Below are 27991 nucleotides of genomic sequence, written 5' to 3'. Positions count from 1 at the left end.
AGCTGTATATCCATCTTAAAACAGCAAGGTTCTGCAGGGAGAGCCTTGAAAACATTTGGAATATCCAGAAATAAATAGGGGAGACTAGTGTAATATCAGCTATATTTTAAATATTTGGGATCACTACAACCTTAGTTTGGTCATATATCTGCATACATTTCAGGATGTTGTGCATCCCTTAAATCAATCAGAATGAGGGTAAACATAACCCTCTATGGGTTATGTTATATGGTTAAACATAACCATATATTACTGTTTCAGTAATATAACATTTAAAAAAAAAAGTTGTCTCAGATCAATTTATCCCAGTCTCCTTTAAAGGAACTTAAGCAAAAAAAAGTTTAATCTGAAATCCATTACTTGAAAAAAATGGACAATAGTTGATTTTCAAAGAAACCAAGTTTTATATATTCATAACTTAAATGGCTAAATGCATAAAATAACATCTTTGCATTGAAAATGTGTACCTTCTTACCATGTTTAATTAACAGAAGAGTGAAAATACCCTTTTTACCCCAAATGTAACAAACATACCATCTAACTTCGTTTCTAGTATCTAAGACTATTCACCAACCTAATCAAGTGCAACTCAGTGTCACATGATGACATTTCCATGACTTTCACACACAAGACAGAAACCAAAAAAAAAAAAAATGCAGCATTGATTAAAATCCAAAACTTTTAACAGATGTTTTCCTGATTTGTTAAACATACAGGAGCATCTTCTAAGCTGAAACATCAACATTAAAATGATCTACCTGCTCAATAAAACTAAAAATCAATAAGGCCTGAATCATTAACAGCAGCCATGCATTGAGTGCAGAGTAGCAACATGGTTAGTCTCTTGCTGTGTCAGACACACTCACGGCCTACAGCTAAACTAAAAAGCATTCTAGGAAATCTCTTTGGTACATGTGATAGCATTATACGCATGCTGTTTCAACTGTCTTAAAGGCAAAGAAAAAAAAACCCTTTTAATTTACAAAACTAAAGATGAGAGACAGCACTGAAATGAGACTTTGCCTCAAAATGTCATACCTATTCAGATTAGAAGTAGCAGATCTCAATATGATTCATGCATTCATATGGAGGGGAAAAACAACTATGAAAATAAAACAAGATGTTGTCTTGTTTTTTTTAAGGTAGCATAATCGCTTTAATCTGCTTTCTGTCCCGCTGTCAGCTTGTCGGCATGTAGAGCGAAGGTCTCGGCCACAATTAGAGGGAAAACCAAAGAGGCGTCTGCGTACACCTGAAAATCAACAAGAGATCACAGTAACTGTTTAATGAGACCACTGTTGCTGTTTTACCCTGGCAAATTTGACTTTAATCATTCAAATAATGTGATTATTTGGAGGCAACAATGACATTTTGGGAGTCCAAACTGGAATCTGTGGAAGAAGCTGATGGCAACAACCTCAAAGACTCAGCTCATCAGCAACTGTAAGAAAGGTTTGATGGCTGTAATACCATTAAATATTTTTCCATTGTTATTGACATGTTTTCTTTTTCCATTTAAAAAAAAGAAGGGGGGAGAGAAACAAAATCTGAATAAAAATTCAACTATTACACCTTTAACATTGTTCTTTTTTATCTTTGAATGACTTGACTGTCAGAAACAAACTTTGTGGTTCACTGAAAATAAATCTAAATCTACCAGGGTGTGAAGGATTTTGGGGCTTACTGTAGGATTGATAAAAAAAAAAACAGTGTCAGTTCTTAGCCCAAATAGTGATCCAACATTGCCACCTTTAGGCTGAAGCATGCCATTGCTAGAAACAATTACGTCCGATGATCCCATCTGATTATGAGAAATGCAATAAAACAACGTTGGTGGTGTTCAGCAAATCAAGTCTAAATTACAGTCACTCTAATACGCCATAAAGATTACACATTTCAAATAACATTCATAAAACATCACATCACCATGGTGTGTTGCGTCTCTCAGTCACATGAATCACTTTATAACTAAACTCCAAGTAACCAATGAATTTAACAGTCATGTCCGTGGACTGTGGGAGGAAGTTGGAGTACCAAGAGAAAACAACACGCATCCATGCAGGGGGAGCCTTCTTGCTGCAAAGCAATAACGCTTACCATCCAAAGTCATGCATTGGTAGAATTTCTTTTTCTATAAAAACCTAAAAGGAGGGAGAGAGAAATAGAAATTGTGCTACAAGGGGCAATCCCGAAAGAAAACTTGTCAGAAGCTGCAAAAGACCTGAGCTTGGAGTGGAGATTTATCTTTCAGCAGAATGACGGCTTCAAACATGAAGCCTGAGCTACAAAGGAAAACTAAGACTGACATGAGGATCTATACCTTAACAGGTTTGGCGTCTGTCCTGATCTTTCCCCAGGATACGGCCTCGTCAGGTCGGGCCCCAGAGTCCGAACCGTCAAACTCCTGACCCGTGTTCACAAACACAGCGTAGTCAGCGCCGTTTCTCTGGAAGAACAAGGATAGGGAAAGAGAGGAATTTTTTTTTCAGGTTTGCTCTCTAGGAATAAACTTTATTACACTTTAAAATAGTATCATAAAAGCTTTAAGATAGCTTTTTGAAAATAATGGATACATTTAGATAATCTTTTTAAAAAAAAGTCACATAGTTCAAATATAGACGTAACAAAGACCTCTGATGGAAGAAAGATGCAACAGAGTCCCATTAGAAATGTTCTGACCAGCATTCAGCTTCCCGCAAACCACAAAATTATGTAGTATGGCATAAAAATATTCTGACAGCACTTTAAATTCAATCAGTCTGAGCCAAAAAAAGAGATCTTACAGTGCTTCTAATGCACTACTTCTAATAAGTTTGATCAACAGAAGGATATTTTTTGTGCAAAAAGGTTTGCAAAGAAGATCACAGAAGGGTTATTTACCATGAGGTTAGCATTGGCTATATGATGTTTCACCAACCCTCCTCCCAGGATGATCATTCCTGTTTTCTTGGCAAAAATCGCCATGCCATTCAGCTTTCGTATATCTGAAACAAACACCAAACTCATGGTCTGAAGAGCTGGGACTACTACAGTGGAACTGCTCCGTTAAAGCGCTGCTGCTTTTTACCTTCTACGATGTCCAAAATCAAGCCGGGGTTCTTAAACGAGTGGAAGTAGAGCATGTCGCCCAGAGAACCATCAGTGAGTGCAGGACTGAACACTGGGATGTTATTCTGAAACACAAAAATGTACTTTTAGCCAACTGGAATAATACGAGATGAGGTTTCATGTATCACTTCACATTTTAGGGAGAAACCTTGTATGCCCAGTAGTAGACAGAGTCTGTGTTGTTTATCTCCCTGCCGAGCCGATGGATCATTTTAGAGGGAGTCCACCGGATTCCCTGAAACAAACAAACCTGCTGTTTGATTTAAAGTGCTAAATATTGTGAAATGAGCTTTTACATGTCGAAAAACAGCTTCATGACTAATGCATGTCTTCGTATCAACAGATTGAATCTGCGCCAAAGTCAGTGGCTCACCTCTGTGTTTTGCTCCAATAACATTTGATCCAGAATGGGCATCAGCCAGTCTTCAAACTTGCAGTAGTTATCGTTGGGCACCAGAAGGTTTCCTATCCTACACTCAGAGAAGACAGATCAGAGACAATGGGTGGACACAAATATTTTAATCTATTCTATAATTTAATTTTATCTAATTTTATAAACATAAAATCACCATGTTTATTTGCTGATTTTATGCAAAATTAAAACTGGTGGAGAGTTTAAAAAAAAAAAACATTATTGAAAAATAGTGCATGCATACTGTTACATCTAACAGGTAACATGAGAAGAAAGTTACACTGAAAGTTCATCCGAAAATTTAGCACTTCCTCCATCTCTGCTGTACTTGAGCTTTGCTCTCTTATCTCCACCTCCATTCCTTCTGACCACTTCTTCACAGTCATTCCCAGGAAATTTCTATCCACACTGAAACATTTTTATTGTTTGTGCATGCCTCTTTTACAGAGTCATTAGAAGATGCAAAAAGTTTAGTTTTATCTTCCTTTCCTTCACTTTAAAAGCAGGAACTTTGTTTATCTAGATTCAAACACCGACCTGTTGATGCCTCTCAGACGCAGCTCTTTGCCCGACAGACTAAAGTCTCCCAAGTAAGTATGAGCCAGGCACTTAATGAAATCCTCCTCAATGCCTCCAGCTGTGGTGACAATCACATCCACCTAAAAACAAGGCAACCGGTAGAGATAAACTGCTACAGTCACATCAAATGGCTTCATTATTTTAGGCTACTATAAAGTGAACAAGTTTGTACCATTTTGTGCTCTGCCAGGTAGCGGATGCTCTCTCTCACTCCAGAGCTGATGAGGTTGGAGGTGTATCCCAGGAAGATGGTACAGCCGGACTTGCGGGAGGATTCGCAGGACTCTTCAGACTCATTTTCTTTGTCTACTTCGACCGATTCCAGACGTTTCTCTATCTGTGATAAACTGTTGGTTAGCAGCAGTTCCACACTGCAGAGCTGCAACATTTTATTTAGTTAAGTTTGTTAGACATCAGACAAAAGACGTGCTTTTTTCCCCCTTTTTCTGTTATGTTAACGATACACCAATCAGTTCGGCCATTTATCCATCATTTATTTTTTTGAAAATGCATCAAAACAAAGAAACTTCCTAAATGTGTGGTCTATAAATGCGTCACTAACAGCATTCAATCTGATGTCCCCTCTATGAGTTTAATAGAAATCAAATATAATAGTGTTTGAATTCCTTTTGTTGTTGTTGTTTTGAAAGCTATTACCTTTATCATAGTCCAAAGTGAGAATTGGGGGAATTAAACAAAATCTGAATCAGCAGGTCAGACTTCAGAGAAAACCAGATTTATCTGTATGGGCTAGAAAAATCTCTCACCATCCGGTTGATCTCCTGGATGGCCAGACTCAAGCTACTGGCCTGAAAGCCTGTGGTCATGTACGTCTTCAGCAACGCCTTGAGATCAACCCCCTGGTTGAAGTCGTAGCCTCGGATTTTTGGCATATCCTCCGGGAGTTCAGCGCTGGGCTTCAGAACTGACTCCCTGGCAATAGATGGAGCATGGTCCGCCATTTTTCCTGTTACAAAAAAATGTATATAAACAGATGACAAAAAAAAATTATTACGTATCAAAATGCAGAGACTATCTGGGAAAAGTAAGCAAATCCAGTGAAATGTGAACAGGAGTCTGGTCAGCAGCTCAGGCTGATAGTTGCTCTTTAACTGCACAATTAGAATGTAATATCATGACAATTGTGGGATTTAATTTTTTAAAATGTCATAAACTCCATGGAGGACCAAAGATTAATGCGTAAATACATACATACACACATACATATACGTACACATATAAAATAGCGCACAGAATTACATGTCAACACTTGAATGAGAATGTTAAATCCATGTGGATTGACATTAGCAGTTAGATGCTAGCAACCAGCAGCTGCTCGTTCTTCTGATTTTGAATATAACACAAGCATAAAACATACCTCTTTTTCACAAGATGTTATGTGATGACAGAGTGTTTCTGTTCCAGCATCTAAAAGTAAATATATTACAGTGTTGTAGCCCTGTACGCATAGCACAATCTAAGCTAAAAGCCCCCGCTACGGAAAACGCGAGGGGACAAACTTGATATAGCGCACACACTTCAGTGAAAGAAATGTGTGAAGGTATTTGAGGAGAAAAAGTATGTATGGCTTGTAATTGAGAATTCAAAGTGTAGAGAAAAATCTTTGAGGAGTTTTGTGACTGTATTTTATTTATTTTTTTTTTTCTTCAGTTTTTCATAAATACAAAACGAAAGATATATCTCTTTATACAGTACAGACCAAAAGTTTGGACACACCTTCTTATTGAATTCAATTAGAAAGTGTGTCCAAACTTTTGGTCTGTACTGTATTCTAGTACTAGACACAAATTGTATTCTTTGAGTCACAATTAAAAAAAAATCTTACACTTACAGTTTTGCCCCAAAACGTTGATGCAGAATTAAATTAAAAACTCACCAGGAACGTGCAGCGTGACAAATTGTGTAAAAGTCAAGGGTGGGGTGTAGGTTGTTAAACAGGATTTTAACTGACATTTGTCTACGGAAGAGGATTAGGGCCACTGAAAAAAAACAACAAACAATTCTGACTTTAACCTCAGAATTCTGAGGTCAAAGTCAGAATTGTTTTGTTTTTTTTCCCACTGGCCCTAATCCTAATTCCGTTATACGAGCTTTTTATCAACAGAGTAATAGAATATCCAGACATGGCATTTGCATACATACAGTATGTAGTGCCTTGCAATTGCAATCAGCTTAAACTTGTTCACATTTTCAAGAATAATGTTTTATTTGGGTTCCATGACAGACTAACACAAAGAAGTGCTTAATTGTGTAGCGGAAGGGAAAGTGTGCATGGTTTTCAAATTTCCTTTCAAAAGTAAAAATGTGAAAAGTGTGGCATGGATTTATGTTTTGTCCCCGGTATCAATAGATCTTGGAGCCAGTTTTTGTTAACACTACTGCTCCAACTCTTTTTGGCTCTCTCTCCACCAGCATGAAGTCGTCATCATCAGCTGTGAAGTGTTATGCGATGTTTGTGACATTTTCAAAAAAAGGTTTGTGTGACCTTTTATATCACAGAGGCTTTGAACTCCTCCCAGCAGCGAATAAAAGAAGGCACACGGGTCAAAATGCAAAGCCAGGAGCCCATCTGAGCAGACTTTGCCACACGACCTGGACAGACTTTTGCATCAGGTTAAAATATTACTCTAAATCATTTTTTTGTAGGACATTTTGTTTTGGCAATATCAGGAAAGATGTGCAGCAGCAGCAACAGCATCATCCAGGCCCAAAAACTGGTGGATCAACTCCAAATTGAAGCAGGCATGGAAAGATTCAAGGTATGTGTGAATTCAAATATTAAGACACATCTACAATTATTACAGTGTGAATTTCAAACATTCAAAAGCTTTAATATGCTTTAAAAATCCCCATTATTTGTTAATATTTGAACTTCTGTCTGTTGTCTGAGCAGATCTCCCTCACAGCAGCAGATTTAGTCCAATACTGTCAGGAACACAGACGCAGCGATCCTCTGCTAACCGGCATATCGGCTTCGTCCAACCCTTTCAAAGATAAGAAGACCTGTGTACTACTCTGACACCAGAAGATCCATGCCACAATACCGAAAACGTAGACTGGGAGCTCCAAAGGATTAGTTTAGACATTTATATTTTGCCTGTCATGTGTTTATGCCTCGTCTGCAAACATACATATAATTTCTGACACAGAATTTTCAGGACTTTCGATGGAAACGTTAGTTTCACAGACTTATAAACAAAAGAACAGAAGTACTTTTATTGTGCATTGTAGTTTAATTTCTTAGTGCATAAATACAATAAACAATTAAATATTTGTGGTTTCTTTGAGTTTTAAACATAGAATTTTGAACATGAATAAATATTACAAGATATAAATTACACAATAGCAAAAATTACCAAAACAACAGAAACATTCTTTAATTAAATCTATCAAATAAGAGTGTAAGACAAAATGACTTGGAAATGAATCAGGACTCCATCAACACTGAACATCTGGTTTTCAAAATAAATGTTCAGTTTGAACCTTAAAAGACAGTAAAAGGAACAGTTTGTTTATCTGGCAGTGTGGCTGAAGGTTTATAAAGCTGTTGTTTTAAGCAGACAGAGCAGGTTTACACTCACTGCCAAATAGCAGTAACTTCCTATTGTGTTAGATTAGAGTAGCTTGCTTGGAATACACTATTTGCAAGTGTATTGTACCACACATTTGTGACATGTGTAATTTCACTTCATATATTAGTTTATTGGATTTCCATATGGAAATATTCCTTCCTTAAGATAATATCCAGGGATGCATTTATCTTTTCACCAACAAATATAAATAGACAAAAAGAAAAACAGAAACATGTTAATAAAGCTCAGATTTCTACTGCAGGATTTCATAAACTACAAGGTTTTAAGGCTTGACCTGAAGGGGGGGGGGGGGACTTGCTAATTTTGCTGTGTGTGTGTGTGTGTGTTTGTGTGTGCTTGTGTATCTGGGTCCATAAAAACACAAGAGGCTGAAGAACCGAATCGATTAGGTAGGACGATTAACACATTTTGACAGGAATGCAGACAGAGTGGTTTAAAGTCCAGGTCCAAATCTGTCAAATGTTGCATAAGGTTTATTGACAAAGCAAAGCAAAATATGCTGTTTTTTTCTTGAGTCCATTGTCTAAAACGTATTTTTTGAAATCCTTTAGTGAAAATGCACTTTATTATCCTGCTTTCTTTCTATTGTCAGTGTACATTTATTAGTAAGTAATAAAAACTCCCTCATCAAAAGAGCCTCTTTTTTTTTTAACCATTTATCCATAAATTTCACAATGCAGACAGAACGATATGGCCATCAAGTGCAGATCTTGTATGAAACGTTTTTCAAAATCTCCAGTGGCATTTTATTTCCTGGGCCTCCAGATATTCACCGTCTCATCGCCGGTGGACACAGCAACGATTCCAGCCTCCACACTCAGCTGACATTAGAAGAAAACGGTAGGAGGGACAGAAACAGATGAAATAATAAGAAAAGGATTAGGTCATCACTTTAACTTTTCAAAAACAATAATATGCTCATTTTATTAAAAGTAGGAGCTAAATATAAAGTTAGATATTTACCTTCGCCATATAAAAAGACACATTACCTTTTTTCCCTCAGTGGCCTTTTAGCCACTGGTGTTACAGGATCAGAAGTCATAATGTTGTCTAAAGATACAACAATATTCCTCCTGTAATTCTTAAATTTAACTAACAGAAATTATTTTTGTAATCCTCATTGACTCATCAGTGCAGCATTTTAGTCTCATTTAATGTGTGTAAAAAAAGGTGAGTCTTTTTGTACGCAGAATGCAAATAACTGGTTTCAGCTGTGTATACACAAACATTTGGTTACTGTCATTAAACATTGATATTTTTATTTATAGAACTGACCCCATGAACTACACCGGCATGACACAGTGTACATAAAGTCCTTGGTGGTCCACTTGGGATATGGATCTGCAAAACACGTTTGGTTACAAAACAGGACTGTACTGGGTATAGAAGTCAAAACAACACAACTTCTCACTGAAACCCACCTTGACAGTTTTATCGGTAGAGCAGGTGTAAAGGCATCCTGCAGACTTGTGGATGCCAGTAACCAGAGCCGTGTGTCCCACATCAAACCTGGACAGGAGTTTTAAGGTGCCAGTCTGCATGGAGAAGGAGTGCAGCATGCCTTTCTTGTCTCCAGCCCAAACCTCATAGCCACTGTAGCTCATGGAGGATAAATAGGAGCTCAGCTGCAAACAGAAACATTGACACTATCAGTCTTAAATCTGGATGCACAAGAGCAAAAATAAACGCTACAGGCAGTAATATCTATCTCCACCTTAATTTTCTTTAATGCTTTCATTGCCCTGCAGTCATAGACTGCCACAGTGCAGTCTTCGCTCCCTGAGACGATGTATGTGTCGTCAGCAGCCAGACACATTACAGCATTACCATGGAGATGGACACTTTTAATCAGTGGTTCAGCAGCTGGAAAAAAAATAACTTCGTTAGGCCATGCTGTCATTTGTATGTTTAAAAATGTAGAAAAAAACCCAGATTTTCTTTAAGAGCAGGAGTAATTGTCAGTGAACAGACTATACAACAAAACTAACTAACTTAATTCATGACTTAATTTTTAAAGCCTCAATGTTTTCTATAGGCACTTTATAAAGAAGACCAACACTAAAAACATTTTGTTGAAGAGGAAGGAAAGAAAAACTGGATTTACGTGCTACAAATACTTTCACAAGGAACTCTATGTGTTAAGTGTTCTTACCTCTCGTGTCATACATATTGATCCTCTTGTTAAACGTCCCGGCCAGTAAAACATCGTTCTGACAGGATAGGCAGAGAACAGCTGACCCGGTCCTGATCAGGCCTCTATTGGTGCCGCCTGCCTGTAAGTCCCACAGCCTCACTGTGCTATCAAAGCTCCCTGAGGCCAGCAGAGGACCCTCGGATGCTAGGCACCAGACCCAGCCCTGATGGGATGTGAAGTCACCTTTCCTTCCCAACGTGTGCAGCAGTGTACCGTTAGAGCCTTCCTCCAGGTCCCAAAGCTTCACATCATAGTCTCGCGACCCCGTGGCACAAACTGCTCCCTTTCCTCCAAGGAGGAGCACCGAGTTGACCAGGGCAATGTGGCTTGAGGGTAATGTAATGCACTCCAGTGCCGGGGGAGGACTAGGACTTCTGGAAGGTTGGTCTTGGACCATTTCCACTCTTCCCCTGTCGTTGAGATGTCTTGGGTAGGCAAAGTCGTTTTGGTCATGTTGAGCTGCGTCTGGTCCCACATCGGCATTGAGTTCCATCCTTCCATCTTCAATCAGTGCAGCTGCATCAACCTCCAGCCTGCCTTCCAATCCCTCTCTCAACTGTTCCACCTGATCCACATCTAAGACTGGCTGTATTTCATCATTCTCCACTTCCATTACTACTTCTATACCTTCATCAGCACCATAAGCAACCTCCTGTGCTGCCACTCCCACCCTAGCCAGCCCCTCTCCTCCTTCATTTTCATGTCCTTCAGCAACCTGTCCTCTCTCCTCCAGCCTCACTAGATCCATTTCCTCCTCTGATTGTTTGCCCACATGTTGCACTTCACCTGCCCAGAAGGTAATGAGCTGCTCCATCTCCAGGCAAGAAGTGGGCCAGTCAAAATCATCCCTCGGCCCAACTGGAAACCTCACTCTTGATCCAATTAGTCTCTGTGCCCGTAGCTGCCAAGCTGTGGTGTCTTCACCCACTGTACTCAAAGTGCGACATACCTGAAACATGGTAAAAGATGATAAATCTTCTCTTCTTGCAGAAGTGGTTATTACCCTTGAATTTTTCAAATTTGTCTAATATTACATCTTCAAACTCCAGTTGGCATTTCAAAAAGTAGACCAAAACAAAATGGTAAATGACATAAAAGCCTATAAAAGCCTGAGTTGTTATTTGGCTCAACTTGGATAATGAATGTTTCAAACATCCATTTTCAGATTTTTATTTGGAAAAGAAAAACTACTTCCACTTTTCAGCTGGGCACTGCTTTGTTTCTCCGCATAAATTCTGATAAAATACAGAAGTTTACCATTAAAATGTTCAAGGGTAATTCTGACAAATTTTCGGGCTTGTCCATCCTACCTTTGGCAGCACATTGATCAAACAATGTGCAGGAAGGTATGAAGCTATGTGAGTGAGGATCTCCCACGGTAATAACAACAAGTCACTTGATTCAGCAGAAGCAGATGGTGAGGGACTTGGTACTGCTGATGGTGAGCTAACAGGAGGGGAAAGACTGAAAGGAATATGCAGGAAAAAAATGAGTCATGACTCATCTCCATCTCGATAAACATGAAGACATAGATCGATGGAAAAAGATGGCTTTACCCCTGGAGCTCCATGTTGGAACGGTCAGTACATGGAGATTTCCGCTGATCCAGTCCACCCGGAACTCCTTTCCCTGATTCTGTTTCATGTTGGTTAACTCTAACCTCAGACATCTCTCTTTTTCCTAAAATGACCACTAACTCAACAGCTGTAAGCAAACATCTCTCTTAATTAATGATGCTGATTCATTAACTTAAAAAAAACGTCCCAAATTTTCCTAATGTGACAGTTACATCTGATATTTTGATTAAACAGTAGCCATCTAGTTTAAAAATCCCTATATTTTAACAGCTTTGCATACACTTTGCTAGGTTCACGGTGAAGTTACTGTCTCCGGTTGCGAGTGTTTAAAAAGGTGTGTTACGTCTAAAAAAAAACCTCATCCGACACGGAATATGACAAGCGATAACAGTCAAAACACTCTACCTTAGTGATGTTGGCAAAAATCCAAAGTTCAAAATACAACTTCCGGTGCACACAGATGACGTCATTAACCGCAACAATGTTCACCTTGGAGAAATTCGTTGTCTTTCCAGTTCTAAATTATTTTATGTTCACCAGAGTTTCCTTGGGATGTTTTCTTTTCAACTAACTTGAGTGTTACGTTATTATCGTTGCCGCACCCTGATTTTACAGTGGGTTTAAACCTACGTCATTGCGCGACGTTGTGGTAAACACTTTTGAGTGGCAAAACGTTCGTCTCGGCTTCCATCATTATTTTCTCAGTGTTACTTTTGCTATTTTAGTCGTTTGGTCAAAGCAAAAGCATGTATTCTTATGTTATTTATTTTTATGTAAATCGAAATTACTCATAAAGTCCGCAACCATCTTTTTTTCCGACTTTTCTTGTTGCCACTCAGTGGGCGCGGCCTTAGACAAACTTACCCGAAGAATAAAAAAAAAACAGGAGCCCATTTTATTTAGGACGTAAATATAATTAAGCATTAATGTTATTCAACTGAAGATTCAACCTTGCTTGGAGCATATTCACATTTTAAGACAAAGCATAATATTTACTATTATGCTTTGTCCAGCCTGGTTATAAGCACTAATGTTATTTTATTGCTTGGTTCTTCACGTCTTTTATTATGCACTAATTTACATCTTTTTTTCTCTGATCCATAATCAAGCATAACTTTAAACTGTCTAGCAGTTATGACCAGACTTAAAAATTGAACCAAAATTTTATTGATGGCATCTACAGTATATGTTCATTTCATATCTGACATCCCAGTCTATTTTTCACACAAGACCTAGTTGCTTTGACAGCTTTCAATAAATTAAATGATAACTTTTGGTATCTATTCAGGTCATTCTCACCTGATCAACATTTGGTTCATATTTTGGAACAATAAAAAGGGAGAGAAAAAAAGTGCATTAATTGCACCACATACACCACTACTGAAATTTACCAGTCAAGGACAGTTAATTCTGCTGAGATGTACTTGCACTAGTAATTTATAGTTCAAGGCAAAAAATACAGAAAAAAAAACTCCAATTCCAGGATAATTCACGTTTTATTTTGTAGAAATTTAAAAGCAAAAAAACTGCTCATGAAGTCTCTAAGAGTGGCATTCATTCCATATTGTTGTCAGGTGCCATGGCACATAATCCAAACAAGACAGGTTTCAGATGTTACTCTCAACACAATGATTGTTCTATACATTTATCATTTACGGTACAAAACTTTCAGCCAACTCAAAGATCTAAAAAGGATAAAGTTTCCCCTCTTCACAATTACTACACAAGGGTACATCAGATCAAATCCCACCTGCACCACAGGTCAGCAAAAAAGAAATTAAATTCATTTGCCAAGCTTTAGAATAGAAAAAGGTTGATTTGTTTTCCACATTTCCCCCTCAAATTATCTTCCGGCGTTGACTTGCCTTCAGCCCACATCAAATGTAACATAATCAGATGATAAGCTGTAAAACAAAAGAAAGCTTCTCTTTAAATAAAAAGAATAAAAAAAAAACCTTTTGAAATCCAAAAAAATAAAAAGAAATTGTGCATAATAGCACAATAAAATACATAAAACAAATAAAAATAAATAAATAAAAAAAACTGTCATGAACAGTAAACAAAAGAAAAAAAAATTATAAGTGGAAAAACGGAACATACATGGGAGTTTACTTTGCTTTTTTTTATTACCGAATGAAACATTCTACTGTATTCGGCACGATTTCACTTGTGAGCGCTTGTCAATGCTTCCTTTTGCACCTCCAAATGAGCCGTGGTCTCACTGTGGTGCTGCAGAAAGTGGTTTCAGATCCTAAACAGTCATATCAGTAACAAAAAATTAATCTGTCACATTTGTGGAAGGAAGAAAAAAAAAAATCACATTAACCTACAAAATGCATAATCCATCAACAGAAGCTGGCATCTCTTTATTCAATCAGGCAGGAATAGATTTATTTTTATGAAAACACCTTCATCTTTGGAGTTTTTTTTTTTAAGCAACCTGACAACCAAAATCACTTACTCTCTGGCAACCAAATACATCTGGGAGCTACATGAAAGCAGGCCTGAGTCAGACGGTACTCCCTAGAACAATTTCAGAGTAGGGCTGGTGCAAAATTATGTCTAAGAAGTACATCTGTAAACGCCAACAGGAAAAACCATCAACTATGGACAAGAACTTAAAAAATATAACCAACACTCCCACGGATAAGGTAACCAGTGTAATCTAAGAATTAAAATGACTCCCAGCATTCCCAGACGTAGCCTACACAGTATCAACAGGAGAACATATGGCAACAATCACTAGTTTGATAGGAAGCAGGAGCAGTACCATGTAAGTCCAGCAGCCAAGCTATAAAACTGCTAAAACTCTAATGTTTAAGATCAGGGATGCCTCAAAAATTAATAACCAAGAATAGAGATGCACTGAGGGGAAAAAAAAGGTTGAAACTTGGATATCTGATATTTTCCCAGTCAGTGAATGTCCCATATGCAATACTCTTAAGTGAAGATTACTCTGAAGTAGCCAGTTTCAATTGAATTTAGAGGTGGCTCTGCACAATAAAACATTTGGTTTTTTTTAGGCTGCAATAAAGTAAGATTAGATTTTTTAATACATATGTTGACAACCTTTTAGAAATCTTAGTTAACATGTCCAATTAAAGTTTCTTGGTCTCCTTTACCACAAAGTGCCACATGGTGGCAGTGCTGCTCTCCCAGTGTGGATAATTCATCCTTCAAGAGCCACAAAGAAGCAAAAACGAGATTAATATTCTGATGTGAAATTATTTTATTCTTTTTTTTACTCAAGGCTACCACCCCATAAGAGGTTGCAGTGAAAACTTTACATCTCTTTTAGTGACCAAAGCTAAAAAATAGCATAAATAGAACCTTACTTGTGTTCCCAAACACAGTAAGGTCTGACAAGGCCTTAAGGATCTACATTCTTTAGGGAATACACAAGGAGACACTTGTTTCAGTAATGCTGACTGTCGACATACAATCTTTGCATTAAAGTAGCAACTCTAGCACATATGGCATGAACCCTCCTCTTCTCACACTACAAATAACAGCTAATAGTAAGACTGGAATAAAAAAAGAAAGAAGAAGTGACATATATTATTATTATTGTAATCTAAAAATAAAATTTATAGATTGTATTAATTGGTTTTAAACCGAAATCAGAATCGGCTAAAACTAGTACTGGTGGATTGACAAATTAAAACAACAGAGATTGAAAATTGGCCACAAAAATCTCTTCAGTGCATCTCTAACCCTGAAGTGTGAAGAGAGAGGCAGAAACCATTTCCGATGCATTTATAGGTGCAGTGCCTTCTTCCTATGATCCTATTCATCCCCGTTCAGGAGTTATGAATCTATGGCCTCGCTTAAGTCTTACTCTTAACGTTATTATCATTTTGCTTACAGCAGTCCTAAAAGTCACTTATCCAGAGAAGCTAACAACTTCAGTATATTATCACTGTACGTCTTACAATAGAAATTCTATTTCATCGGAACAGAAAAAAAAGTGCATTTATACCAGTAGGAACTCGTTCTTGGTGATTTCTCTCGGTGAGTCCATTTCTTTAAATATACTAACAACAAAGCCACAGCAGCGAATGCGATTCTTGATCTGCTTACAGTATTAGCAATCTTGATGCATCAAACATTAACTTATTTCCTGAATTTATCTATAGCCGGTCTTAACGCAAACAACCTCGGTTAAAACTATAGGGGGCGATGATTAGAATGATCGGAGGGGACACATGAGCCAACGCGGCAGACGGCCCGAAAACTGCCGATTAGTGCCACAAATAAACGAGACATTCACGTGAACATGCAACTTAAAGCCTAGATTATGTGGATTATAGTATGTTGGAACTGGGTTGACGTAAACCTTAACTGCTTCTGCTGACGGGAAAGAAATAAAGTCCTAAAGTTAGAAAGGAAATCTACAGATCAGACGGAAATGTACATATGAACAAAGATGCGCGTTTGTACGAGTGTGCATATAGAAAGGTGTATGCAATTCTCTTGGAAAAGGTGCAAAGGTTCTGTGCACAACATTACAAAGTAAAAGCATCCGTTTTCTGTTTTAACAGCTACATGTGAGCGTCCTACATGCTTTGTAGTATTTGCTGGTTCGGATAATTACTTTTTGTACCTATCTGCCCACCCCCCTCCCCATCCAGACGTCACTAACTTGTATGAACAATCCAATCGTGAAGACGGGGGGTCTGAACTCTGCCCCCCCCAACCCCGCTGTGTTGCCCTCACCTACCCGAGGTCCCTGGATTGCGGTTGGCGAAAGTCACTTTTGAGTTTCTAGCAGTGAGGCATTTATTACGAGAGGTATACATATATCCCTGGTTTACCCTCCCTCAGCTACCGCCCTCATCCCACCCTCCCTCAGAGACAAACAGGGCGCAGGGGAAAAGGAGGCCATCCGCAGACTGGAGGATCGGGGCCAGTCGCATCCCTCCAGCTCCACTTTCTCCCCATGATTTGGGCAGTGCAATGAGTTCCCCTGTTACCCTCCCCTTCATGAACCTGGAAGAAAAAAAAAAAAGACAAAAATCATTTAACAAGAGACTTCACTGGTGAGAAACACCTGCACTGGTGAAAAGTGGGATTCTGGATCAGAACGATGAAATTGGGAACAAAATGTATCATTAGTTCTCAATGAGCTGGGTGTTTCATCACATCCAGAGGCCTTCGACCTGGAGGAAATGGCCTTTCGATGGCAAGGACTTACTTACTTGACAGGTCAGTGAAACAAGGGTTGGATTAGACACCGTAGCAGGCCGATAGTCGCTCTTTCAACAGAGGGGGGAACTGCTCAGAGAACTGCTGCCAGTTCTCTTCTCCAACCTGGTCCTTGAAGCCATGCAGGATCTGGAGAGAGAGAAAAAAAAACATCTAAGCTCTCTGACATGCTTTCATAGTTGAATCTGCACTGGAAGGCTAATGGGCATACATTTATATGTATGCCCATTAGCATACAGCATATGCATATGTTGAACAGAACCAGAACGGAGAAAAAAATTTTTTAATTGGATTTGGATGGAGGTGATAAATCATATCACACCGAGATACATCTGGTGTAGGTATTAAGGGCAAATACAAATGGGCCCCTCACAATAAATTGTCCCAGTAATTATTGCGATAAGCAATAATGTTGTTGATTTGAGACCATTTTCAAGTAATTTATTGATAATGGTGTAATAAAAGAAGCTTGCCCTCTCAAAGACCAATAAACTTTGAGAGGGTTTTGTGAAAAGAGGCTTGAACCACACTTCTCAGAATCATAATCATCCACACCTTGAAATCAGATTTCGAATGTCTGATGAATGATCATCACAGTGTGGTGAGCAGAGACCGAACAGGGAAAGATTAGGATTACTCCTCATCTGTCACTTACCTTATAAAACATATCTCGCAGGTCGTCCTTTGGATTGACCCATGAAGCCACAGCGTCACAGAAGAAAATAAAGTCCTGCAAAGATGAGATTTGTTCTCTTAGCACACCAACATAGAACCGTCGTAGTTTTATAATCCGACATATGTCCAGCAGAAATAAATCACCTCACCTGTACTACTCCTGCAGGATTGACACCAATCATAACACAGATTCCCCGAAAAGCCGAATCCTTCTCCTCGTTATCTCTAATATTTCTCAATGACGTGCACCTTTTATAAAAAAACAAAAAAAAACAAACAAACATCAACATATTTGTTTTAAGACTATTTCCAAAAACAGAAACTTTTACAAGTGACGCACCAGGGTCTGATGAAATGCTGGAGCTGTGGAGCCACTTCCTGAGGGCAGACGAACCCGAGTCTGCCGATCGTAATGGCTGCAGACGTCAAAACGCAACAAAACGCTTCAGGTCATCTGTTGTTCTGTCAAGAGAACTTGTGTGTATCGTTGATCGTGTGTGTGTGTACCTGTGTTTTCCAGCAGAGTTTTGGGTGTGTTGGGTCTGTTGATGATCTCCACCAGGTGAGGGAGCACCATGCCAACGTAAGGTTGCATCTCTGCACCTACACAGAGGAGGAAGAGCAGAGAAGACAAGTGAAGACAACTGGAACAACAACAAAAAAAATCGTCTGCAACAATAATGGATTTATGAACTTCTATAAGACACTGATATTCATATCCTATAGATACAAATCTAAGTATAAATGCATAAGAAAAAAGAGCAACACAGTTTACAAACAAACAAGAAAAAAATTATCTTACAAGACTAGAAACTCTACCCTAAACTAGAACCATTCAGTATCTGGATCAGAAAATGTTTTGGGAACAAAATGTATCATTGTGTCTCAATGAGCTGGGTGTTTCATCACGTCCAAATACTGATCACTTTTTAATTAAAAACAGAAATAAGTCATTTAAACCAGGAGCAGCTCTCTTACCCATTTGCATAGAGATCTCCCCGATGGCCCAGGTGGCGTTGTTACACACAGAGATAAACTCTGGGTTCAGGTTGAGCCCCAGGATGGGCATAAACTCAGCTGGAAGTAGGTAAAGCACACAACGGTTACAAAACGATAATGCTATTTATTTTCAGGCTTCGTTAGTTAAAGACGAGCCATGTATGACTACAGCAGATACAAACTTATTTCTAGGTGACATTTATTTACTGGAGATTAAAGTGACTTACCAATGCAGGGCTTCACATGGAGGAAGCACGCCTTGGTTAGATCCCCCAGCAGGGCGAAGGAGCTTTGTCTCACTTCAGGCATGGTGTCCTGTGACAGAACCAGAAAAATCACTGTTACACTTAAGAGTAAAAAAAAAACAAAAAAAATAACATATCCAGTATTTAAATCACAAACGTGAAGAATCAAAAATTCTGCTCACACCTGCATGCACTGAAAAAGAAGGGTCATTATGTTCGATCGAGCCACTAGTTGCTCCACGTGGCCACCGAGACCCTCGGCAAGTCCACTCAGCAGATCCAAGGCCACGATCATAAAATCTTTGTCTGGAGCCTCGTACTGGTCAGGATGCTGGTTATACATCTGGACAGACAGGAGAAGGCGTATGCTTCACATGTGTGGAAACTCTTAAGAAAAATGTTTAGAGAGTGTTTTTGGGTTCTCACCATCGCCTGAGCAAGCGTCTTCTGGACCAACGTGACGCAGCGCTGATAAACGGGCTCACAATATGGCAGGAAGCCACTCTGCAGCGCTGTCGCTACGGACGACAGACACTGGAAGAAAAACAACAATTAAGGGGTTTGCTTAAACATGCCAGTAGCTGGAAAACTCTCGTTTAATTTATGATTTTGGTCATTTGAAAGAACTTGCATGAGAAAATATATTTTTACCCAAAAGACACTTACCTCTAATAATGGGAAAAGATCCTTGTCTTCATCTTTTAGCTGATTCCACTTTGCTATTAAAGGGGGCATCAGCTTCTGAATGTACTCCTAGAAAACATGCCTCTGATTAGTGATGAGTAAATAAAGCAGTGAAAAAAAAAAAAAAAAGTCTTACCACTCCTCTACTATAAACATTAAAAAACTACATGCTCCCACCTTTGAAGGTCTATTAACAGATCAGCCCACAGCAAGTTTAGCATGTCTACACAAGATACATTTGCTTTGATGAAACGTAAAGAGCCAAATTCTCCTGTTGGATTCTGAACTACTTCCTCCATCAAAGCATCTGCAGCAAATTAATTACTTTTATCCATTATAGATATTTTTTAAAAAGGGAAAGAAAAGCAGACTAGCTGGAAATCAGTATTGGTCCAGAAAGGCATAATCGTTGCTTTTCTACTTGGCAAATTTCTGTGCCTGGCAACTAAAGAGTCACAAACTTTATAGTATCTGGATCAATTTTTTTTTATGAATCATTCAGTTTTTCGTCATGTGAAGATGGTGATCACTTTAAATGAGTAATTTGTAGAGATTGGTAATACAGAATTTTGTATTTTCAAATCCTTTAGTTTTTTTCCTGGATTAGAATAGTGCTAAAGTAGTTATGTCCTAGTTTGTTTTTCCGTTGGAATTGCAACTTCAATTTCCTCCAAGACACACCTTCAACGGCAACACTGATGACACACTTGCAAATTCACAGACAATAGTCAGCCTATTATTCTCCCGTCTATGCAAATCTAAACGCATCATCTCAAATGGACTCAAATCAAAACACTGAGGTCATAGAGGCAAGAAAGAACTGACTTACAGAGGAGGGAGAGGGAAGACACTTACAGGTTGATTAAGATGGTGACCCACTGAATCTGCCAAAGTCCCGATAGCATCGTACAGGATGAGGAGATTCTTGTGTTGGTACTTCCCGAAGGCAAACACCAGAGTGTCCAGGATGAAGCTCAGGTAGGGGACCAGTTCTGTGCACGCCTCCTCCTCCAGGGTGGCAAAGGAGCTGAAAACCCAAGATGGAAATTCTTATTTTTCTCAATCTGGGTGTAATTCATAAAGTTTAACACAAGCAGAACATGCATCAGAGGGAGAAAAAAAAGTGTATCACTGTTAATCAATGTGCAGAAATTATCATGTCCACATAAAGAGGAGCAGAGGAGGAGAGGATAGCGGCTCACCTGCAGGCGGCCTCCTGCACCCTCTTGTTGCTGTCCAAGATGCGCTTCAGGAGCTCAGTCATGAGAGGTTTGAGATAGGAGTCTGGGGGCTGGGAGACCACCCAATGCGCGTAGCGACTCAAGGTCCAGCAGGCGATGGAGCGCACCAGGGCCTTCTTGTCGCTTAGACTCTGGATGAGGTGAGGGATGAGCTCAGGCAGGTAGGGCACCATGCCCTGCATGCAACCTGGGGTGGGAAGGGAACCACAAGAACAGGAGAAATTTACTTTTACAAACCAATAATAAATGGAGCAAATTGAATGATAGTGGCTGCAAAAGTAACAGTGATTTCTTCATGAACTGTTCTAGATGTCTATAAACAGTTTAAAACAGAAGGCACCCCTCGCTGGTTAGAGTAGCAGAGAAATCAGCTGGTGAGCAGAATCAGACAAGTTCAACACTTCCCTGTACAGGATCCGCATTTCTGATGTCAAAACTTCAGCATGGCTAAAGCACTGCTGGGCCAAGTCTGAACAAATGCTCCACTGCACCAACTAGAGTCATTAATTATTCAGTATCTGGATCAGAAAATGTTTTGGGAACAAAATGTATCATTTTGTCTCAATGAGCTGGGTGTTTCATCATGTCCAGGTACTGATTAGTTGAAAATAAAATGATCAGAAATTCAACATTTCAATCTTTTTTTTTTTATAGCTGAACACACCATGGCCAACAGCTATAAGGTCTTGGGAGCTGAATTTATTGATAGCTTTATGGAAATCTCAGAGTTCAAAGGGCAATCATTTACATTTTCCAGGGAATACACACAGATACGGCTGTATAGGTAAAGATAGCCACGCCAACCGCTAAATTTATTCAAAATACAATTGAAAGACTCAACTATTTATGTCCATTTTAAAAACATTAGTAAAACACTATACAGCAATTAAAAAGCATTTTATTGATCAAAAAGTTTTATGCTGCTGCTCTTAGATTTATTGAAGAAAAATATACATGATTGGAACTCAACCTCAAAAATTCAGAGTGATGCATCTCCTGAATGCATAAATATGGATGTGATTCTGCAAGGCTGATGCTGCCATTAAAATAAAATAAATAAAAAAGTTAGTTACTTAAATGGGCAAATGTCATGCTAAGAAAGCAGTCATCTGTAAATAAGATACAGAGGTGTAAGGTTTTAAACTAAGCACTTCAGGTGAGACAAAACTACCAGGATATAATTCACTCAATATAAAATGATCCACGTATCAAACAGCCACACCTCTTAAAGAAAACTAAAAAGTGTAAATTTATTAAAAAAAAAAAAAAAGTCAATTTAAAACATAATATTGCAGTTAGGAGAGCTATGAACATCTTAGCCTTAAGTTTTCATGTTCTCGTATTTAAAATTTCTCCGCTTTTAAGTTTGACACATCGATGTCTGTGTTTACCTTTAGCAAGATTTAGCAAACTGATCATTAAAAACAACAAATCCCATTCCATAGATTTTCTCCTAAACACCACAAACACTAAATACCTGCATGTAAATAAAAACTGCACCCTTTCACAACATGGACTGAATGCCGCAGCAACAGAAGGTCATTCTGCTATTCTGACCTTCAGCTATGGCTCCAAGCACCAGGATGCCAGACTCCTTGATGACCCAGTCCGGATGGAAGAGCAACCCTTTCAGAAGCGGCAGAAGGTGAGGCAGCAGCTCGTCACGGAACACGTTGGCCAGAACGTCGAGTGCTGCAGCTGAACACTTTCCTAAGATTTGAAAGAAAAAAAAAAAAAAGGGAAGGAAAAAAAAAAATAAATCACATAATTTATATATACAGACAAATTAACAAAGGAGGTTTCAGTTTCCATACTTGGAAAATAAATTAGGTTGGTTCAGAAATAAATCGCTTACTTTTACTAAAATTGCAATGAGAACCAGACTTAAAGTTTGAAAAACCCACACATCCTTTTCTGACCACACGAACTAAATTTCTCATTACTTACGCAGGTTCCAGTCAGTCAGCGCGTCATCATCGTCGTCGTCATCCTCATCTTCGATGTCTTCGTCCTCTTCCCCCTCCCCTCCTTCGTGCTGCAAGGTGACAGTGCGCGACTTATGGAAGCGGGGCTTGATGTCCTGCTCGCTGTCCGGCACTGCCTCGTCTTCCTCCACGTCTCCCTGAAAAACCAGGAAGTACCGCCTCAGCACCAAGCTGCTCCGTCATAACGAGCTCTTTGCAGTAAATTCAAACGTGAACGCCTCAGGCGCATCAGCAAGTGTGTCAGAGTCCTTCAGACTCTGTGTTACATCTGCAAAGTATCAAATACTATTCTTACCTTCAATAGTATGATGTCGATCTCTGAATACTTCATCCCGTTTACCAGAACAGGGATCAGTCTAAAGGGGGAGAAGAATGAATTAGTGAGTAGAACAGCAGCTAAAAGAAGAAGAAGAAAAAAAAACACCTCTTGAGCTTTATGTTTTGTGATTTTACTTAAAACTTCAAAGCATTTTCTTTGGACTTTAGTTGACGGATCAATATAAAGTAGAGAAAGGGGGATGTTGGAGCTACTTAGATTTGACTAGGCCATCCTAACACAAACATGCTTCGTCCTGAAGGATGTGAACGATATCAAGCTTCATCTATAGATTCTGACCAGCTTCAATTGCACAAAGAAGCTAAGCAACCTCATAGCTTAACATTGCTGCTGCCACCGTGTGACTGAATGCGTTTTGAGTGCAAGTAGAATTGATCAACCCTGAACCACTTTCATATCACACTTCTGCAACCAACACACAACCACCCTTTCAGAACCTACAAGACGATCCAAAGAAATTCTGGATCAGGTGATGATTGAATGAAAGAAACTTTGCTTACAAATTACAAGCTATCCATCACCTTTATTCCTCAAATTCAACAGTAAACCACCAGACTACACTAACAGTACAAAAGTTACTCACTGCACCAGATGTCCAGACAGCGCCTCCTTACAAATTGGTTGCTCCGCTAAAGTCAACCAGAACTCGCAGGCTTCCAGAGCCACGTTCTCATCAGGATCCTGAGTCCGCTGCAGCATATACTGTAGGAGACGGAGAAAACAGAGTTCATAGGTCGCCCTATATGGACAAAACGTTCGCTTAGCTTCTCTAAAGCCGCCTGCTGGCCTGAACTCACCTGAATGATGCTGTGCATATGGGGGATTAGACGGTCGATGCGGACTTCCAACAACATGACCAGCGCTCTGCACACGTTCTTACGGACCTCGGAGTCTTCGTCTGCTGCCAGCACAAACAGACTCTGAATGAGAGAAGAAGGGAAGCAATGTCAAGGATGCAAACCGTTTTCAATGCATACACTGATTTAATGACCACCACAAGTTAACTAACCTCTATAAAGGTGTCAATGTTGTCCATGAGCGCCTGGGCTCTCCCGATGATGAACTGGTTCACGCAGGCGATAGCGTGGGACCTGCAAGAAAAATCAGTCCATCAGTGTAGCAAAAAGATTTTTTTTATAAACAAATATAACCTTTTTCTGCACTGAATAAATATGTTTTCCCTCATTTAAAACATTCTCAAGTAAAAAAAAAAATTTAAAAAAAAACTGCTTTAAAAGGGAAACCAAGCTGCTGACAGATGGCTAGTTCTGATCACAGCAAGATGTCAGGAATTACTTTAGGACCTGCAAACCATCTGCAACGTCTCCAACTGCATGAGACACACAAGTAGCATTTCCTGCTCTCTCCTGTACCTAATCTTTGGACTGCAATGCTTGAAGAACTGAAGAAATTTAGGTATCATAACGTTGAGGGGCCTGTTCAGAGCGTCGCTGTCCAGCAGCTCCGACGAGTCCTCGCAGATCTTCTGCAATGCCCCGAACGAGCCCTGAGACACGGACATACACAGAAAGGCTGTCAAATCAAACGCAAACATAGACGGAGACACAGAGGAGAGAACGAGACGAAATCAGAAGATCGACGTAGAGAAATAGGGATTAAAAGCACTGCACACATTTCAACTTTCAATCCAATCTTGTTCACAAGTTGGTCTAAAGAAGTAGCTAGCCATCAGGAAATAGATTTTGTCTAAAATAGCGTTATTAAAGTCGCAGCTCTGCAGGTACTGACCTCACAAGTGTTGTAATCCTCCGAGTCGAGCAAGTTGCAGAGCTGTGGCAGCAGCTCAGGCCATGATTGCAGCTCTCCTTTGGAGGCAATCGTAGTGATGAGGATGCCTGGTAAAGCAGAAAAGGCAGAGATTAATACAACAGCCTCCAATCATATTTAAAAATCGACCATATGGGCACAGTGTTTGCAGCGGTTCTGGATCAGACAGTATGAATACAAAGAACTTCACGGGTACTCAGAGGTTTTAAATGCATCATCTCCAGATGGTAACAGAAATAACGAGAACAGTTCATTCATTTATTTAGGGGAGAAATTTTTCTTTTAAATCCTCACCAATGGTGGCCCGGATAAGCGGAGACGGATCGCCGATGCTGTTGAGGCATTCCCGCTTGATGAAATCGGAAACACCTGAAGGAAAGTTCTGGTAGTGGGCCTTAACATTGTTCTTCAGTATCAAACCACTCAAAGAGCGAGTCGGCTCATCTGAGCAGAGAAGAAATAAAGAAATTGGCATATGAATCGAGTGAGAGGAATACAGTAAATTAAGGGCATAAAAAGACAGACATAAGACTTGGCATTGAGTCATCTTGTTTTATTCTCTGCCGCAGTTACAGATTCAGTTGATTTAGTTATTTTCTGTCTTTGTATACATTCTAATACAGTGTTTCCCAACCCTGGTCCTCCAGGCACACTTCCCTGCATGTTTTAGGTATTTCCTTGCTTCAGTCCAGCTGATTTCAATTGATGACTGATTAACAGGCGTTTGTTGATCTGCAATCAGTTGAATCAGGCACATTAAAGCAGGAAATCTTCTAAAACATGAAGATTTAGAAGATCTTAACACACAATCTTCTAAACCCTGTTCTAATAAAAGGAATATCCAAGCTAAATGCCAGCAGCTCAAGTGTAAGCACAGAATTAATTAGAACGGCATCAGTGTGCTTCAGACCTGTTGACATTCCTACGTGTAGAAGAATGTCCCCAAACATGATTAGTGAAGCAAGAAAGACATGTTGGCAGCTTGTAAAAATCATGTATGAATTAATAAAACATGACATAAGTTCATCTTCAAATTCCTAGAGAGGTGTTTGAATTCAACCAAACGCCACATGCTTACCTTCCGTTTTCAGTCTAGTGAGGACAAAGATGAGATAGTTGTTGAAATCGGGGAACTGATTGAGTTGCTCGAGTTTCTAGTAAAGCAGTTAAGGACAATGTTATTCACCAAGTCAGACGAAACACTTTGAGGAACTGTCTAAAGTTTAGAAGCTCCAGCTTTGTTAAAGTGCTTGTGTTACACATGTCAAATTAGCTCAATATTGAATTCAACAACCACAGTTAATCCTTAGCATCAATTTCCCAAAAAGTACACACTCGTTTACAGATGAACAGACAAATCTGGTGGTGGTTGGTTTATATTCGGCTCCAGACTAACATTGTAACTACTGTATTATTTAATTTCCCTTTAGGATTAATTAACTATTTTTTAATTAACTGAGTTCATTTGACAAGGAGTTAGTTTAATTTCTAAAAGCAGCATTTGCAGGTTTATGACTGTATGAAGATACAGATATAACCGATCAATCTTCTGCCAAAATTAAATAGCATTGATTTTTAAAGATTTTCTATCACTATCAAAATGCATCACAAAATAGTATTTCTATATCATCCATATTTATAACTTTTTGATAATCTCAGTGACAAGGAATGAATCTACAGTAATTAAAAAAAAAAATACACATGGAAACTCTGGTTTTAGTGATGCTACCAAAATTTATAGCCAATATAAGAATGCCAAATTAAATTGTGAGATCAATATTAATTTTTAGAACTTTCATGGGCTTCCCAATGGTCACAAAAAAAAAATCAATTGCAGAAACACTATAGAACATTTTAAAACCCTTTTATAGTGCTAAAGGAGATATCAGAATCTGCTCAAATTTGTATTGGAAACTGGCCACAAAATTCAGATGGGTGCATAGCTACCCCTTAAGATTACACTGCAGCAGGATACTTGTTGAACTGCTCTTTGTGTGACAGTGTTGGGCGACTGGGAGTCTTTAAGCAGCTGGAGGACCTGCTGGAGTCCCTGTTCATCTGGCTGCCACTCCATCCTGTTGACACAGAAGCAGCTACATTTCAACATGTGCCGTGAGATGCACGTAACACGCAGAATATGGTGAAAGCATGTGGCTTCAGATCAGACAGTATGAATACAAAAACCATCAGTGGAGGTCAGGTGGTTTTAATGCATCATTTCAGATCCACATGTATAGTCAGGCTAGCAACAAGCTACAATCTACAGGCACCAACGCAGAATGGCTCAAGTGGGAACAAATCTTGTCCGTTAGCAAATGGGTTTTAAGTAGAACATGTTTGCGGCACAAAAACAAAGCCATTAAACCACACGACCAGCTAAAATCTCCGTGACCCGGCTTAACCACCTCATGTTAATCCTATCCCCGCCCCCACGCCACCCGGTCCGCCAGTCCACGCAGCTGGTCTCAATATTTTAGCCCAAATTTCAACGCGGAGGTTGCCAGCGTGTGGGCCAAAGACACGCGGGTCATCGGAGGAGACGCGTGCGGAGAAAAGTTACGAGGAAACAAATGCGCTACGACTGGGGACTACCACGATGCGACCACCAGAAAGAATATAATGGCGCGTTATCCTGACCGAATAACACACCGGTAGTTTAGCATGTGGCATGTTTTAATTGATTTACTTAATACAGCAAACCTGATGCTGCAAAAGTTGCCCTTCTACTTCAGGCCTACACGGTGAGGCAGTTCCCCCCGGTATGCTCACAATGTGCCCCGAGTTGAAACTAATAACTCCCCCTATTGTAACACAAACAGACCCGATCTACAATTATTCTGAGAACCAGAAGTTTCTAACACATGTCTAACGTCACACGCTACTGACACAAATTCAGTAGTAATTTTTTAAAAATTAGCTGAACACGTTTTCCCGGCTACCGTTAGCCGCTAAGCTGCTAATGCTAAAATTACTAGCCGTGCTAACGTCGACATTCGTTTTGATCGTTGCTTCGTCAACATGTCTTCTAAAATGCCGTGCGAACGACGTAATAACATATTTTGTTGAAAATAAGCCCCTCTGAAACTGTACCTACAATATTGATTGGAAAGTTGTATAATCAGTAATGGGCCGCCCGTCTTCTGCTTCGTATCAGTTCAAATGAGCACGCCGACTTAAATTGACCTACAGCGGCTTCCGTTAAGCACAGGATTTCAGATAGCTAAAGTCACGCGAGATTATGTGTAAAACTTGTGCTAAGAATAAAATAGTCTTCCCATTTTTGAAAACTTTGTCTCACAAAAAAACCCCTATTATTAAGTGTCATTACTGGTGTTATTCGGCTAATAA

The 27991-nt window shown here is 39.3% G+C and overlaps 4 protein-coding genes and 2 non-coding genes across 7 annotated transcripts; 1 reads left to right on the top strand and 5 right to left on the bottom strand.

Annotated features, from left to right (window-relative positions):
- Nucleotides 1-85: 85 nt before the first annotated feature.
- On the bottom strand, nt 86-6036 carry dhps (deoxyhypusine synthase). 2 transcript variants are annotated; one of them, XM_023348481.1, is made up of 10 exons: nt 5997-6036; nt 4867-5066; nt 4272-4436; nt 4058-4179; nt 3482-3578; nt 3257-3343; nt 3068-3173; nt 2881-2984; nt 2321-2446; nt 86-1252 (listed from the first exon to the last, which is right to left on the bottom strand). In XM_023348481.1, exons 2-10 carry the CDS (start codon nt 5059-5061, stop codon nt 1157-1159), a joined length of 1098 nt encoding a protein of 365 aa, XP_023204249.1. In that variant the 5' UTR covers nt 5062-5066; nt 5997-6036; the 3' UTR covers nt 86-1156. The 2 variants fall into 2 exon arrangements, with proteins under 2 accessions (XP_023204249.1, XP_005806377.1); XM_005806320.2 differs by lacking the exon at nt 5997-6036 and adding an exon at nt 5478-5628.
- Nucleotides 6037-6686: 650 nt separating this feature from the next.
- Nucleotides 6687-7393, top strand: LOC102227870 (guanine nucleotide-binding protein G(I)/G(S)/G(O) subunit gamma-7-like). The gene is made up of 2 exons (XM_005806321.2): nt 6687-6879; nt 7014-7393. The coding sequence occupies exons 1-2, from the start codon at nt 6796-6798 to the stop codon at nt 7137-7139; spliced, it is 210 nt and encodes a 69-aa protein (XP_005806378.1). The 5' UTR covers nt 6687-6795; the 3' UTR covers nt 7140-7393.
- A 92-nt stretch (nt 7394-7485) lies between these two features.
- On the bottom strand, nt 7486-11982 carry fbxw9 (F-box and WD repeat domain containing 9). The gene is made up of 7 exons (XM_014471518.2): nt 11464-11982; nt 11218-11371; nt 9866-10856; nt 9428-9576; nt 9135-9338; nt 8989-9054; nt 7486-8534 (listed from the first exon to the last, which is right to left on the bottom strand). Exons 1-7 carry the CDS (start codon nt 11574-11576, stop codon nt 8460-8462), a joined length of 1752 nt encoding a protein of 583 aa, XP_014327004.1. The 5' UTR covers nt 11577-11982; the 3' UTR covers nt 7486-8459.
- Nucleotides 11983-12961: 979 nt separating this feature from the next.
- Nucleotides 12962-27822, bottom strand: LOC102228125 (transportin-2). Its single transcript, XM_005806323.2, has 25 exons — nt 27738-27822; nt 26619-26718; nt 25722-25797; nt 24938-25087; nt 24605-24711; nt 24229-24362; nt 23865-23946; nt 23653-23775; nt 23439-23557; nt 22814-22874; nt 22481-22655; nt 22091-22243; nt 20495-20720; nt 20148-20319; nt 19275-19361; nt 19035-19142; nt 18793-18951; nt 18591-18678; nt 18343-18441; nt 17872-17967; nt 17705-17780; nt 17514-17613; nt 17345-17419; nt 16683-16818; nt 12962-16473 (listed from the first exon to the last, which is right to left on the bottom strand). The coding sequence occupies exons 2-24, from the start codon at nt 26715-26717 to the stop codon at nt 16711-16713; spliced, it is 2673 nt and encodes an 890-aa protein (XP_005806380.1). The 5' UTR covers nt 26718; nt 27738-27822; the 3' UTR covers nt 12962-16473; nt 16683-16710.
- Nucleotides 24800-24867, bottom strand: LOC111611747. Its single transcript, XR_002754202.1, has one exon. It is a non-coding gene; the product is annotated as a small nucleolar RNA SNORD41 (small nucleolar RNA).
- LOC111611746 lies at nt 26800-26867 on the bottom strand. Its single transcript, XR_002754201.1, has one exon. It is a non-coding gene; the product is annotated as a small nucleolar RNA SNORD41 (small nucleolar RNA).
- Nucleotides 27823-27991: the final 169 nt, after the last annotated feature.

Source organism: Xiphophorus maculatus, chromosome 16, assembly GCF_002775205.1.
Source record: "Xiphophorus maculatus strain JP 163 A chromosome 16, X_maculatus-5.0-male, whole genome shotgun sequence".
NCBI classification, from domain to species: Eukaryota; Metazoa; Chordata; class Actinopteri; order Cyprinodontiformes; family Poeciliidae; genus Xiphophorus; species Xiphophorus maculatus.
Note: the sequence above shows the minus strand (reverse complement) of the source record. Positions and strands in the feature narration are given on the sequence as shown.